Source organism: Melitaea cinxia, chromosome 4 (genome assembly GCF_905220565.1).
Source record: "Melitaea cinxia chromosome 4, ilMelCinx1.1, whole genome shotgun sequence".
NCBI classification, from domain to species: domain Eukaryota; kingdom Metazoa; phylum Arthropoda; class Insecta; order Lepidoptera; family Nymphalidae; genus Melitaea; species Melitaea cinxia.
The window spans coordinates 3739028-3756932 of NC_059397.1; the positions used below are offsets into that span (position 1 = coordinate 3739028).

At 31.0% G+C, this 17905-nt stretch overlaps 1 protein-coding gene across 1 annotated transcript in view; it reads left to right on the forward strand.

Moving 5' to 3' along the window:
• Positions 1-17905, forward strand: part of LOC123670143 (nephrin-like) — a 262031-nt gene that overhangs the window by 133680 nt on the left and 110446 nt on the right. Inside the window, exon 3 of the mRNA XM_045603647.1 lies at positions 13839-13989. Coding sequence (XP_045459603.1) covers positions 13839-13989 — 151 coding nt within the window. The remainder of the gene's footprint in view (positions 1-13838; positions 13990-17905) is intronic.

The window sequence follows — 17905 nt, forward strand, 5'->3', positions numbered from 1 at the left end:
GAACGCATGGGGGAGGATCGAGCAGTTAAGAGAGCGTATCTAGGTCGACCAACTGGACGTAGACCGGTGGGTCGCCCCAGGTACCGCTGGAGGAACATGGTTGAAGCAGACTTGAGTGACATCCAAGCCAATAATTGGCGGGAAATCGCGCAAGATCGTGCAAAGTGGAGAAATCTTGTTTCGGAGGCCAAGACTCACTTCGGGTCACTGAGCCAGTTGAGTTAGTTAGTAAGACAATTTATTATCTATATTAGAAAAAAAGCTTCATATACTATATAATGCTCATATTGTATCCATCCCTACAGTATTTAAAATTAAGATTTTTTTTCATCAAAAGGTTTGAGTTGATTATGTTACATTGGGTTAATAAAAAAGAACAAAAATTAATAATTTAATTACACTTTTCAATCTTGTACAGGAATCTCACAGGGATACAAGTAATTATACCTAACATCTCGATTAACATTCTCGTTTAACTCATCGTTTCTTTCGATACAAAATTTAGTTACACATACAGAAAATTGTGAGCAGCAAGTGCGCAAATTTACTCAATTTTAAAATTGTTATGTTTCTCGAGTAGGTACTACATTATTTAAAATTATAACATATAACCCATATAATTACTTTCGATTCAATTACTGTACGTAATTAATTTACATAATGAAAAGCAAACACTTTGTTTCACGTTGGATGTCATAAAATTAAATATGTGTGAAAAATTGTAAAATTTTACGGCGCTGTTGAGCCAAATTAAAACAAGGAAATACACAGGCAATTTTCGCATTTCGAAAAATTGTTTCACAAATAATTATGTTATAATGACGAAGCTATGCTATAACATAACTTTCTACTTATATAATGTAATTTTTAACTGATCATATTCTCTTCCCGTGGGTGTCGTAAGAGGCGACTAAGGGATAACACAGTTCCGCTACCACCTTGGAACTTGAAAAGCCGACCGGTGGCGGGATAACCATCTAACTGCTGGCTTTGAAATACAAGGCCGAAGACGGGCAGCAGCATCTTCGGTGCGACAAAGCCAGTATAGCCATATTTTACTGCGGTCACCAACCCGCCTGCCCAGCGTGGTGACTATGGGCAAAACACATGAGTTCACGTTATTTTTGGCGTAAACTTGTGGAGGCCTATGTTCAGCAGTGGACTGTATAGGCTGTAATGATGATGATGATAGAAAATAATTATTTAGTAAATAAAATAAAGAAATTAAACGTCCCACGAGAGCCTCAAGAAGCGATCCACCACACGTCTATAGTTCTATAAAAATAAATTGTTTCAGTTTAGTAAATCATAACATTATTATTATGGCCTGTAAACTACTCAATAATAAGGTTTAAATGGTTAAAAAAAAATTAAAAGAGGAATATCACATGTTATAATTATTTTAAATAAAGTAACAAATTATTTGTTTTATTACATTAAAATGATGATAATACACATAATAGATGTAAGTCACGAAACATTGTCCATTCACTTAAATTAACATTTGAGGTTAACGCATATTAATGATGCGTATTTGCTTGTGGTATCTACATTTAAATTAACAGCGAGCGAATATCCGAGAAATGCCTTCGTAGCATGCAATGTTACTTATACTGTATCCTTTAGATTTACCGTTTAATACTATTCTACTAATACACATACTTGAACGTTAGTATCATAATAATGACTGATTTTAACAATAGACCATTTTGTTACAACGAAAATTTGCTTAGTACCTACTATGACCAATCCGATCTCATGGGAATGTCGTAAAAAAAGTGTTGTTCTAGAACACCAGCTCTACATACAAAATGTTATCACGAACAGTTTCATTTATCCTTATAAACTATTAGATTAATAATATAAGTAGGTATAAACCAGCAGTAGCAGGTATAGGAAAACAGATGTAATGTAATATAACATCATTATAATTTCATATCAAAAATGTTAGAATTCGACTTGTGTTCACTATTAATTTACAATTTTATTATTCAACCAAATAAATCGCGTGGTAACGGAGTTTCTTTTTTTATTTAGCATTGAAATGGTCATTTATTCGTCATTTACTTTTACAGTACCTGATGAGTGCCTATTTTTTATGCAAAATGGTATTGTTTAGTGACGACCTTGGCTGATAAAAAGACTAGATTTAAATACATTCCCGTTGCCTATAACATGACTATTAAGTCTTATCTTGAACGTAAGCGTAGTATAAATGGCTGAAACAGGCAGGTCCATCCTGACTGAATTTGATTTGACATATTTAAGCTTACTAAATTTAACTATGATCCATTTACGTTACATCATAGCTATGCCTTTTGATCAATTAAAACGTCAGACGGATTTAATGGATTACTTCAACTGGACTATTTGCTCTATACTTTAAACTTTGTAGAAAAGTAATAAAACTATATAGTACTTTTTAATTATACTGAATCTAAACAAAGTATTTAATTTGATTAGACTTCTCATTAGTATCAACACCGTTTTATCCACGTCCATGATAACAACAATATTTTATTTATGTGTTTCCTTCCAACACTCAAATACGCATGCATTATTTGTTTTTCGTTATTATAAGATCACGCGATCAGCCTATGAGGCGCCAATTCGATATAATCCGATTAGGCTATCGAAACAGATACCGGATTGAAACGGATAATGTTACACTTAACAACCTTGATATTAGTAAGATATCAGGTGTTATAATTAAGTATTAATTAATTCCGTTCATCAGCTTTGCTCTTGAATTATCATTGAATAATGTAACGCGTACTAATTAACGGATTATTTTTGTAATCTACTTTATTATTCGTACAAGCAAAATCCATACCTACTTGTTAAATTTTATACACCATAAAATATCAAACTATTATCAAAAAGATGGAGCAGGAGCTGCAAATGAGAGTAAAACGTAATAATTTTCTGAAAATAAGCCTTACACGTAAAATCTCATTTATTAAGTTATTAGACTTTGACGGTTTCTGTCAATGCTTTGATTTTACGCTACTCACCCGTGACTATGACGTCCGCAACGTCGCTGAAATATCGAGAATTTCAAATGATAATTGCGGTAAGTCCCGTAGAATTAAAAGTGTACTTTCGTAACACATTATTTAAATACGTTAAAAAGGATATTAAAAGATAAGATTTTAAATGCATGTAATAAGTAAACTAAAAAAGGAGTAAACTCCAGTCGTGCGTCGGAGCTAACATACGCACTTTTTTTAATTTTCATTATATAAGAAGTTCCGACAAAGTATAAATAATAGTTAGGAAATAAAATACTAGAACTGATTCAACCCTTCTTTAACTTTGCGCGTAGATACAAATTTAGTGATTATTTTTTATTGATATAGATATAGGTCGATTAGCTTCATAAATATATTAATGTCACTTTTGATAATTTCATCAGTGTCCTGTTTTAATGTTACTATTAATATCGCTTAAACCACATCATCAATTATTATTATATTAGCAAATAGTTTTGCTTTGCTGTCATCGTGTACGAAATGTGCAATCGAATCAATATTATGATTTGTCGATAATTCGCATGTCATCAACATTATGTAGAGCACATAACTAAATTTATTTTGTGTCGGAAATTATATTTGTATAACATGTTATATTAGTGTATCCCATTAATGTTATAAATAAGAAACTTTGTGAGGATGGATTAATGTATGATACCTTTTCTTTTACGTAAGAACTATAGTAGTGGTTGCAAGTTGTGTTAACTTTGTACAATTTCAACGCCATGTTCTTGCAAATACACGATTATAATATATATTATTAATAATGAATATCGGTATGTAGATAAATGGAATTCCTGCATAATACAGCGTTTTGCCCTGACATTTCCACAAATCGAAAATTATACCGGTGAAATCGCGTGTCGAAGCTAGTGTTTTATAATTCTATTGTAATCCAATTTAACTATTTTTTTTAGTAAAATTTGTATGAAAAACCTACGAGAAAAGTAGTAAACATATCTTACATACTTCGTTCACATCTCAAGTGTCGGACATGATGACACTAAATCAGTATTACAACTGAAATGAGTAACTGACATTTGTTAATACAATTTCATTTCCAATATAATTATGTATTTTAAAAGATGACATTTTTAAGCAAATTCTACTTTACCGTTATTTTTTTCCCTCTTAGTGATAAGACCGCCTTTGTGCGTCTTCCTCTATAAGTTTTAATTTTATTTTTATTAGTTTATAGTATACAATAACGAATATTATTGTTATAAATATAATTCTAAAGTTTTTTGTGTATTTATTTATTTAACACTTTATTGTACACCATACAAATAAAATAAGCAAGCAACATTAGCAATAATTTGTAGAAAAAAAAATGTACAAAAGGCGGCCTCATTGCTTAAGAGCAATCTCTTCCAGGCAACCTTAGGGCAAAGGAGATGATATATTGACGGTGTAGGTGTAGAGTATAATTTTATAAAAAATAAATAGTAATATAAAATAATAATGTATATTCTGTTTTATATAAGAATATTTAGTAAAAGTATATCTTTAATATTGCGTAAATTCATATTGAAAATCACTACTCTCGATCTCTCTAATTGCCTTTTAAAAATGCAATATCCACAATAACAACTGGTATTATCGTTAATTTTGATGTGAAAAAGATGAAAATGTTTGATTTTAATAATAAAGATTAAAAACTTTCCTTTTCATTTTACGTTTTTCTGTTTCATTACCGTTACTTTAATGGTTTATTTTTATATTTATTATACTACTTATTTATGACCCATCAAAATCAGATATCTACTAACTATATACTTGTGTATATAAGCGAGTATATAAGTAAATACACATAGCATTTTATCGTCTTGCTGAACCTGACATTATGGTCGATTTGATTAATACGAAAAGTCTTCGAGAACACTTATAAGTTTTTCTTTTGATTATTTTTTTATTTACAATTTTATATAATTAACAGACAGTTTGTTTCCGTTGGAGTAGACGGGTCCTAGAGTGGAGACCGCGACTTGGCAAACGCAGTGTGGGACGTCCTCCAGCCCGTTGGACCGACGATCTACGTAAGATTGCCGGTGTAGGCTGGATGAGGATTGCGGAAGACCGGGATGTGTGGCGCGAACTTGGGGAGGCCTATGTCCAGCAGTGGACTGCGATAGGCTGAAGTGTGTGTGAACAGACAGTTTACTTGACCGGGATTTTATTTGTCTCACAAAAGATGTGTCAGGTTGAAGTAGTCATTATATCTGCATTATATTACATTGAGCTGGGAAGGCCAAATATAAATTCTATTTTCATTTCCATTTATAGTCACCACAATTATGTCTCTGATTATTTAAGTATGATGAGCTCTTCATTTAGTTTCGGTGATTATTTGAATTAAAACACATTTTTTTTTAATTATTCTTAACTGCCAGTCTTTCGTAATTTAAGACCCAAGACCCAAGTCCAAGTTTTATAGAATAACTAGCTGACTCGGCAAACGTTGTCTTGCCGCTAAACGCTATTTAAAAATGGGGGTTGGTGGTAGAAGGGCTAAAATTTAGGGTTGTATGTATTTTACAACGCCAAATCATAATAAAATAAAAAATAAATAATTTATCAAAAATTAGGGGTGGACAACCCTTAAATTTAGGGGGATGAAAAATAGATGTTCGATTCTCAGACCTACCCAATATGCGCAAAAAATTTCATGAGAATCGGTTAAGCCGTTTCGGAGGAGTTTAACTACAAACACCGCGACCCGAGAATTTTATATATAAGATATTTCTTACTATTGTCATAATGTTTTTGAACGATCGTCTTTGAAACCATACATTGTTAATTTTTTCTCTATATTCTTCTTTCTTCGTGTAATATAGTGTTGCATATTTAGTATGTATTTAATTAATAAAATATATATTTTGATTTTCACTACTTTATTGTATTTATAATCATAAAAAATCTTAAGAGCTTAAGAACGCGATTTGAAATGGCTTTTTTGCGTTAAATATTTCAAAATGTAATATTATCACTCATTCATACTGCTTTACAAAATTTGATCTCATTCATACTGCATTAAACAATTCGAACGTGAAAATTCAAATCACAGAAACAAAACATGTCAATATATTGTTAACATTAAAATTGGCCTTGAAAGGCCAATGGTAGGTGACATTCCATTATATACAAATTAAGTTATAAAAAATACGATTGTTTTACTATATAAAGGTCCAATATAAGATCTTAATCAAAGTTTCATTAATTCGCACCTGAAATTATAGGTTATTTTCAAGTTATTAAGTAATACACGAAACTTCGACAACCTCTATGTCGCGTTGAGCACGATTTTTAATTCGTGTATAAATTTTGTCCTAGCTCGATATTACTTTTAAAAGGTGTTTTTTTTAATCGTGATTGTTAGTAATAAATATTTGTAATTTTTACTAATAGTTTTTGCTTGAACGTTTGGTAAAAAAACATAAATTCTCGTCGGTTAAATCAACTGTAAGCCTAACAAATAAAAATAGCTTTTATTATTTTTAAATTGTGTATAATACTTTGTGGTTGAGCCTTCCCAGTGATTAGTAATAGATACTCGTTTGGGGAATGGCTCACTATATTCCTTTAACTATGTGCCCACAATATATGTAGTAGGTAATAAATAAGAAAATTTATAACTTAAATAAATTATTTCAATCTCTCCGCTTCTCATCTATTCCAAGTGCATGTGAGCTAGACAATAGAACTGAACAATTATATTTTGTTTATAGAAAAGGTTGGTCGATTGCCAGTTGTGACGATTCTAAACCATAAATATTAATTAATCTGATAAGATAAGAGAGAAATTGGAAGAGACCTTAAAGTTCCCGCTAAAGAATGTGATTGAACCTTTTGTTTCGTGACTAAATTGCTCTTTTAATTAAAGGTGAAAATATTTAAACAGCAAAATATATTTTTCTCAACTCTGACTACTTTAGATCCCCATTAACCCTTTAATTACTACATTCAACTCGATTCAATTGAGAACTTTAAATTCCGTTATTTGATAATGTTGACTCAAAGACTATAAATTTTTTTATCTGATAATTTTGATATATATTTATTTTAACAACTGTCCAATCTTAAAGCGACGTGAATATAAATGTTTCACAAAAAATAGTGTATAAGTTTTAATAAAAAACATTTTGTATTAAAGAAAAAAACAATACAATAAACCCCTAAATATCCTACAACATCAGTCTTTGATGCAGGAATATTTTCTGTGGAATATCCTTAGTGAAATATGTGTTTGCTATTTTGCGAGTAACAAGTCCGCTATTCAGAGTGTTATTCCGTCTCTTTTCTACCAAATTTAAATAAGAGAGACGAGAGATAAGTGAGAGTTTGTATATTAGGACGTGGGCACATTAGTCAACGAAATAAAATTACGAGGTAGCACCCGCCCGAGTAAGCAAGGACAATTTTATAGCGGTCTAGTCCCGCCACTCGGTATATTGGCTTACAGAATAAATGAACACTCTTCATTTGATACAAAACAAGATTGAATTATTTGAAATAGTATATAAGTAAAAACAATAACTTTTTGTTGATTTGTTAAGTCTTTAAGATAATGTTTATAAGTACGCGTAATACCAAAATTATATAATATTCCCTTTGAAAGAAGCATACTGCAAAACAAAGCATCATAAACCTAAAATTATTGAATTCCTAACATATAATTATATTTCAATTTTTGTAGCAATTATTCAGGGTTGTACAACGCTACGCGTGAGTAAGAAATATATTAAATATTACACGAAAACTTACACTAGCAGTTGACTCACATCACGCCAAGGTCAAAAATTTATGGTCAATAAAAAGTTATGAACATAAAATGTGGTCAAACCATGGAAGCTATAGTGAGCTTAAACAAACTGCATCTATCACTCGAATACCCATTTTTTTTTTTTTTTTTATCACTAGGTCGGCAAACATGCGTACGGCTCATCTGATGGTAAGCGATTACCGTAGCTTATAGACGCCTGCAACACCAGAAACATCGCAGGCGCATTGCCGACCCAATCCCCATTCCCCCCAGGAGCTCTGGTCACCTTACTCACCAACAGGAACACAATACTGCTTGGAAACAGTATTATTTTGCTGTGATCTTCTGTAAGGTCGAGGTACTACCCCAGTCGGGCTGCTCCATATTTTGAGCAGGAAATTCCTGCTGTGCCCCTACCTCAATTAAACCCATGCTAAATGACAACAATTAAAACTCAAATAATCATAAGTCATGATTAGTTTGAAGCCTTGCCAGGCTTCTCAAAGAATAGTTTTAAGCGTCTGTTGTAGCACCACGTAATTAAATAATCGTGTTTGCTCACAAAAGTAAACGTAGGTAGACAAAAAAAATAGTCAAATAAATACATTGTTATGCGAACACATTATTCGAGAAAACTCATAAAATACTTATCATATTTCGATTAAATTTAAATGGGACATAACAAGGACTATCTTTCGATAAAAAAACTTCTTAATCATTCAAATCAGTAAAAAGTTCTGAGGTGACATATATAAAAAATTACAGTCGAATTGATAATCTCCTCCTTTTTGAAGTCATTTAAAAATAGAATGAAGACCGGAGTTTCATTATGAAAAAGTAAAACGTTGAAGTTGATTCGCTTAAAATTAAAGCAAAGAATAAAGGTTTTGAAAAATATTTTATGCAAGAGAATCATGAAATACTACGCTTTTGCAAAATTATAGAGAAACGTAGTTTTAAAAACGTTAGCTAACTTACTAGCTAGAGTTAGTGTTAAGAGTAAAAGTTATTCTTTTACAAATAATTTAACGTGAAAAGATTAACACAAACATAATTTTAATATTAATATTTCTTTGACTTTATTATTATTATAAAATCACATTGATAATTTTGGTGCGACGTAGACCTAATTTCAAATTTCATAAACAATCTCTGAATATATTAATTTAGACATAAAGAAATTAAATTTTCTTACAATATCTATACCCTTCATCTATTTTAAAAATTATATTTTTAACGAAATTTACAGATGCACTAAATACTTAGTAAAATAGTAGTTATTAAGAAACACAAATATACAAAATTTAGCGAATAGTTTCAATGCTGACTTTTAAACGTATAAAACACACTCAACGACCCTCAGTAGTACTTTCTTCTGTGTCGGGGGTCCAGAAACACACATAATATACAAGCATTAACGCCCAACTCACGACAAACATCCTTATGGTCTATATAAATACTTGACATGAGCAGGAGTCGAACTTGAGACCGCAAGCGTAACAGCCAGTGTTGTGACCGCTGCGTCAATACTTCACAATTATCAGTTATTTTCTAAATAAACATCAATGGGCTCTTATTTTTCCACGACTTTTTCAATCATCGTGCATCACGTTAATTCTAAAGGCAATTTATTACTACAGATTGACAGTCCTGTGACTGTCTAGCAAAGCCAGGACAACGCTAGCGGTATTCACTATTACAATATGTTGATATTTATTTTATAATATTATACTATTTCTAGAAGTCTATACAAAAAAAAAATCTTTAACAGGCTTTTCAAGCCTGTTACTGGGCAAAACTTAAGCGAAAAACCTTAAGATTAACCAAACATGCTTCAATTCGTTATATGTACACTTTTATCCACGTAATGTGCAAAAATTGAGCTGTTACATTTCTATTATCAATAAAGTTTATGTATAATAAATGACATAACATCTAAATTATTCTTATATTATGATAGCTGTTCAACCTACGTCAATATACAAAATGACATCAAAATGTCTCACATTATACTCCACCGCCTCAAGATTCTGCACAATACAAATCCATTAAGAGTTTCAAAATATGACCCAGATTTACAATCCTTTTCAGCTCCTCGCCTATCGAAAGGTCTAGTTTCGGCAACAATATTGTGTTTACGTTATACTAAAAAAATTGATCGTAAAGAATCCAATAACTCCTACTATGTACACAAAGCTACCTTTGAAGTAATGAAATATGAAGTCATAGAAATATTTAATAAAATGTGTTTGATGGCGCGAAACCCTGGAATTTGATATTAATTGTAATTATTTCGACTACAAATTCGAGGCCTTTTCGTAACGTGAAAACGTTGTTTGTAATTTTATTATTGTATCGTACTTTAGTATGATACAGATATGTTTGTTGTTACTTATCGCTCAAGTGTAGTGGTGTATGCGGCTTCGATTCCCGCTCGGGACATATATTTGTATTTGTACAAATATTTATTTCTGGTTTGGATGTTTGTCCTTGTGGGTCTCCCCAACGTGACTTGGAAAGCACGCTAAGCCGGCGATTCAGGTTATTATCATAAGTACCTGATAGCGATTGTTATTCATAGTAGGAAACATATCCACCAACCCGCAGCAAAGAAGGGTGGTGAATTAAGAACACAAAGACGTAAGCTTATACAAACTGTAAAAAAAAAATGTAAATTGCTGCTCTATAAATCTATAACAATTAGTACTCAAAGTTGTTTTATTTTTTCTTTAATTACTTAATATTTTTTGAGAAAACAGCCTAGTTATAATTGTTTCTTTTTTTCTGATGTCTATGTACAATCTTTATTTTTTTTATTAACACTTTAAAGGTTATTAAAATGAAAGCTCAAAATAATAGCTTCAAATACATTTCATTAATGAATCAGTGATCGGTAAAATTTATGTCTATTTTGAGAAAGCCTTTAAAAATAAAAGTCAGAAAACTACGTCAATATCTCATCTACGTCAAATGAATCTATGCAAAACCAACTGTACACGTTTTTACGGCTCCATACATGGGAGGGAATTGAAACTAAAATGGAGTCGATTCGATATTATAATACGCCTGACTAAAATATACTATGACTTTTGTTTGATGAAAGTATCTGCTACCGCAGTTAAGCTTGCTACCTTAGTTAAGCCTACTCGTCCTCGCACATATTTCAAAAATACAAAAGCCATTCTGTCGCAGTACGCTGTGAAGAGTACGTCATATATAAATAATATTCCAAATCTCTCGTCCATCAGTCCTCATACGTAGAGATTAAACGACATTGCGCCTGTAAAGCCACGTCTACTTGCCAGACCCTACGTCACCGCTTTTTACAACACAAAACAATGTTCGCGATTACTAAGCGGCTTAAAATTTTATTATGTCAGGATATGAAAGGCAAAAAATATATAATTTTGTTGTGAAAATGTATGTTTCAATTTTTTTTCTTAATATTTCAGTATAGTCAACGCTTGTGGGATTATTACTTAAAAAATATTATTTTTGACATTATTTAATTTGAAATATTTTATAATTTTGCACTTTAGTCCGATTCCAAATATATATATATGTTAGAAATTTTAGTTTATATATAAATGTTATAATTACATACAGTATGGGAGGGAGTGGAACAGAGTATTATCACTAGTAATTTAAAAAAAAAAAAACGATGTACATATACACTTTTTAATTTTGTTCTGCTTAAAATGTTGCTTATTTTCCACTTCTGTTGTTGTTGTCTGTATGAGAAGGATACATAGTGTAATAAATCATATAGTTTGATTCTTGATATTTCTAAGAAAGTAAAGTAATATTCTCTGTATTTAATTTAAAATGAGTTCTTAAAACGTAGTATAATTATCTTGATTATTAAACGTATGTATTAAAATATAGGCGTTAATATTATTCATACTCATACTCGTACCGGATTACACCAAGATCCCAGCGGAATAAATAATTTGGTACATAAGTGAGTTCCACCAACAACGTTACACAGCGAAATGGCAAATATTTGCTTTAAACTGACGTCAAAATAATATCACCTACATACAAGAAATATATGTGAAAATATGTTGGAATGAAATATCTAAATCAAAAACATTAATCCCTAACATTTCTAATATATCTTTTTATTTATTCATAAAATTAAAAACTAAACCAATATATTCTTTAAAGATAATTTTCATATTCATTTTAAATTTATTTATGATTCAAGATAGAAACAAATTGAATGACACGGATCTTTTACGGTTTGATTTCAATTTGCAGTATTTCAATCAAATTATGGTAATGCTATATAGGTAATAAATATTTCCTGATATTAAATTCCAAGTAATGTATAAATATAAATTGAAATATATGGTATTCTTAAAAAAAAATTACTTTCTATTTGGATTAATACAAAAGCAAATATTACGTAATTTAGATGTCATTTTTTGTTAAAATAAATTTATTGTTTTCTAATGTTTACGCAAATTGTACTCATTATAATGAAACTAATTTTTCGCATTTTAACGCGTTTTATTAAATATTTTTAGATGCTCGAAGTTTCGGATACTTTACAGCAACCATGGAGCATAAGTTTTTTTGATGCATGAAACGTCAGACATTAAACGTGTGGTTGTCTATTATATTCCTAGTATAACTACTGCGTGACCGGTATAAACCGCTATGTTAGTATATATTGCACTAGTAACTTTCACTTACGTGTTAAGTAAATAAATTTTACGTCAAAATGAACGCTATTTCAATGCAAACACGATGACATAGAGTTGACTGCTAAAAGTATGGTTTAAATGGCGGTTGCCGAGTAGGTATAGTATAGCCTTGCTAGGAATTTTTCAATTATTTCGCAATTATCTTTAATCTACTGTTACAAATATTGTTTTGATTGTTTATTAAATTTTTACTATTGCAACACTTTTTATAAAAATATATGTGTTATAAATATTGTTTTGAATATTTATTAAATTTCTACTATTGCAACACTTTTTGAAAATATATGAGTATTATTTTGTGGGTAGAAATGAGATTGAAAAGAAAAAATATAGACTGGGGAGGGTAAGATGTAATTAAAGACAAGAAGAATGTGGAATGAGTAGTGAAATATTATTTCTGTTAAAAAGGAAAAAAATATTGTTTAGAATTTAATCATATGTAAATATGTGACGATCTAGAAAATAAAAACAAAAAGTGGTGATTGATACGTGAGTATTATTTGCAAAGCTTTCAACCGTTAACTTACTAAAGAAAATAATTATTTAATTTTTATTTATTAAGTAGTTCTTATACTCGTATTAGACAATATTATTCTAGGTCAAATAAAAACAAATAATGTAATTAAATAAAAAATTACTTTAATTTGTAAATGAAATATTAATCGAGTAATATTGAATATCTTTCAATTACAGTCACTAGAGACAATATTTGGGCCACTGAGCTAAATGATCAATTTTATGTGAGTGAAAGCAATTTGTGAAAATTGGGATATGTCGACACGGTCGGAACAATAAGTAGCGTTTATTACTTTATACGAGTAAAGATGTGTAGCTTTGTATATATGTGTCATCTTGCTTTGCGTACATTTTCAGGCTTAAGTTCCTCTTTCTTGGAGGGAGGCAGGGCATAGAGTACGCAGCCATAGTCAATGCTTTTTATCCTTTCCTTTTAAACGTTACAATCCCTATGTTATTGTTTCTCGATGGATATTCTCCGATTAGTTGTTTGTTAGGTTAGCTTAAACCGTATTCGTAACCAGAATTATTTCGCGATTCCCTAGTTTGGAATAGACCTAGACCAGTGTCCAATCCTTTCCATAGGTCTTTTTAAATTTCATGAACTACACCTAATCATGACCATGAAAATATTTCCAAATTATTAGACATTATATTATATTATATTTACACGAAAGTTGCCTTATCTTAAACTCAATAAGCCTCTTCGATTTCTTGTCGTCATACAAAGTCCACGCGGAAGTTGATGACTCTTAAGCTTTAGAGGTCTCGTTCATGCCTGTCATAAGACAAACAAACTAATTTATTCTCTGTCCACACCAGGTTTGTCATCAGCATCTGTCACCGGTACCGTAACACGCGTGTCGTCCGTCGTCGGCGGGGAAGCGGACTTACCTTGTGACTCGCGTCCTCCACAAAGAAATGACAGCTTGCTGCTCGTCGTGTGGTATAGGGACGACAATCCTGTATACAGGTACGTACCGTGTGTTCTATAAGCTTCACCGCGTTAAGCCTAAGTATAAAAACTGCCTAATTTTAGTAATTAAAACTGTGTACGAAGTGCCTATCATAGATAACTTATTATAATTTTTATTTATATGCTTCTTTATCTCTTGTTACGAAAGAAATGTTGGATGGTGCATTTGAAACACGATTTTTGGACTAATATTTCTATATTTATATTTTCATTATAAATTTGTTAAGTTTCAAGAAATAAAAGCAACCATTGCGCGATATTATTGCTTTTTAACTTTAGAACTTTTTAACCGACTTTCAAAAAAGGAGGAGGTTCTCAATTCGACTGTATTTTTTATGTATGTGACTTCGGAGCTTTTGACTGGGTGGACCAATTTTGACAAAAAAAAATTAATCGAAAGGTGGTGTGTGTCATTTGGTTTCATTTAAATTTATTTGAGATCTAACAACTACTTTTCGAGTTATATCTAATAATGCGTTTTTACTTGACGCTTTTTTCGTCGACCTATGTTGTATTATAACCACATAACTTTTTACTGGATGTACCGATTTTTACCCGACTGCCAAGGAAGGGTTATGTTTTTCCGCGCGTATCTTGTATGTATGTATGTATGTTTGTATGTAATATTCTTTACTACCTCATATTTCCAGAACCACTGAACGGATTTACATAATTGAGGTATCGTTAGGTTCATCTTAGCTGCCCAAGTGTTCTTAGATAGGTGACATTAAAAAAAAATCAAACATGGCGGCTGCGCGAAGCCATTATAGTTAATGAAAAAAAATTTTTTTTCTCGAATACTACAGTATGGGTATCAAATTGAAGGGCACAATACAATGATTTTAAAAAGATATATCATGATTATTATTACCGTAATACTAATAAAGAAATACTATATTAAAGTTTAAAAAATGTGGACTTTGCTCTTTCCCACGCCAATGCCATGCCAAACTCGCCTCCTAGGCGACGATCAACGTCGTAGATAATATGCAGTCGGAGGCATGAAATTGAAGTATAAGTCAAATCATTCTCTTTGTGCATGTCTCCGACTGCATGTTATGTACGACGTTGCATAAAGTTTCGAAGGACTACCGTATTAATATATTTTAAATGTACAGCACAAATTGTTTGATATTGTTTCTATTTATTTCTTGACTTTGTGTGCATATTGAATTTTTATCTTGTTCCAGCTTTTTCAGCTGATTTTCTATTAGTTGTTCTTCACGCAGGCGGGTTTTTTGTTTTTTTTTTTAATTATTATTTTATGATAATTCTTTTTTTGTCGAAAGAGATATCCCCATTTTGGTACCATGATAAGTAAAACCAGGATTTGATGATGGAATCCTAGAGAAATCGAGGGAAAAAAAGGAGGAGGTTACTCAAACGATTCTGATCATTTTTAATTTAATCGAAAGCTGATGTTTATCATGTGTTCACATATAAATTTTATCGAGATTTGATAACTACTTTTTGAGTAATCATTGATAACGCGTAACTTGACAATTTTTTCGTCGATCTACGTTGTATTCCTTGTCAATCTAATTGAAGTCGGCTTTTTTTCATTTGCGAGCAAACACAATTACTTAAATGAAATTTGTTAGTATATATGCAATATGTAATAAAAGCTATTCTTCGATGTTTCAGCTTAATTTAAATAAATATTCACAGCAAAACATTAAAGTGACATTGAACTTTTATATGAAACTTCCACTCTCGCTTGGCTTGTTGTATTCAGTTCTTTCCTCTATCTTTCGCCTTGTTTCAACACATGTACGAAAACGATACTTCGGACTACGCAATGCTAAGAATGATAAACATTCACGATCATCTGTTTTCCTAAACCACGACCCTTCCGTAAAAATATCGAAACATAGAGTATTCGGGAACGATTTTCCAATTATCGTGGGATAATGCATAATAATATGTATATTTATGAAATAACAAATACTAAATGAATTATTTAGCCTAAAAAGAAATCTTAAGTGATATTTTATTTAGTACTAGCTGCCCGGACAGACTTCGTTTTGTCAAAAGTTAATAGTATTTTTTTTTTATTAAAACCTTCCGTGGGCCTTAAGAAACATATAAAAAAATAAATTAGCCAAATTGGTCGAACTATTCTCGAGTTATGCACTTAGCAACATTCATTTTTATTAATATAAGTAAGTATAATAATAAAATCATTTAAACGTAACGAGTTAGGAAACATTTAGTGATTTCTTGTTTAAATAATAATAATAAATTAATGCAACCAATGGCGCCCAGATCACGTTTGTTCGGTCTAACTGGGGGTTGAACTTATGTTCTATCACAACATGAAAAATAAATAAATATTACGTTCAAAACAAACAAATAAAAAAAATAGCATCTATCGTCAAGTAACAAAAACAGTTAAATGAGAACACTGAACAATGAGATCATATTATTCTAAATTTGTACGAAAATTTTAATTTGTGACTTAATATTCTATAATAGAAATAAGTAAAATACGGGCATTTTCTTATCTTTATTCAACCATCGAGATAAGGGGACATCGTTGTAGTCTACAATTTTACTCGAGAACTTTCTTCCTATGAAAGATTAATCTTAGCGTTCCTCCGTTTAAAAAACTTTTGTATTTTAATACAGAAGAATCTTGCAGGAATGAAACACTAAGTGGTAACGTCTGTTGAAGACAATGGCGTTATAAATAGCTACCTAAAGTACTTCAAGCAGAGAAAGTATAAAAAATAATGGACTTTTGTCCGTTGGGCGACATCTAAAAAAATGTTGTGCTGCACAGAGTGAGATAAACTTTAATTTTAGTGCAAATTGAAGATATTCATTATTTATTGATATTCGTGATACAAACTGAGACAATTTACTTTAAAATATAAATATATATTAAAGAATACTTAAGTGACTTTTTTAAACACTCGTTTTAGGCTTACCGTTTTTGTATTTTATAGTATTATTTTTATATAATAGAGTAAAATAGGGTTGACATTATGTTAATAATGAAGAGAAGTTAAAAAGGTCATATTTTAATTGTATAATTGTATATCAAAAATATTTTAATATATCAACTTTACACATTCATATAATCCGATTGATGTTTTTTGTTCCGTGACGACATTTTTATTTTCACTCTTCGCGTTTTAAAAAGTCAACGTTTTATACTGTCGACGATGTTCCACACTCAACGCCTCCAGCTATTAGCTATTCCCCTAAGGGAAAATATGCAGGTAGAGGCCTCCATTGTCCCCCTTTTCCTAGCCTTACACACTCAGCTCCCTTGAGTAATAATAACATGATACCTACTAGAGCCGAGATGACTTAGAGGATTGAGCAAGTGTGTTTTAACGTCTTATGTTAAGTGTTTACGAGCGCAAATCGTATACGTATCACGTTTGAAAATGTTTGATTTATATTTTTACATGATCATTGTTAATAAACTCTTAAATAACATGTTTTTAACAGTCTTTATAAGAGAAAAAAAAACGCGTGTGCTTAAGACCACACGTCTGAAGTAAAACTTTCTATCTTCATTAATTTATATCTAACTTATCTCAAAATCAAAAACGGCTAGGCTTTAGATTAAGAGTCGTCATTTTGAAGTTAGATAGGTTAGGGTTATATTTTTTGTAACGAAATTATGCCGATAAACGGTCAAACTTTGAGCTTAAATAATTCGGCGATTCTTAATCTAAAGCCTTACCTCAAAAACAATTTTATTCAAACAGGCCCGCCCCATGGGCACCTTCGAATCGTAATTTTACGAATTAAAACTTTAAAAATGATTTTTATTTTTGTAAAAGTAAAGCTACTACCGATTCGAAATGTAGATTCTGCAGAGACGAATCGGCAAGAAACTCCACAGTTACTCTTTTGAAAAATAGTGTATTAATTGTGTTTTAGTACAAAATTAGTAATA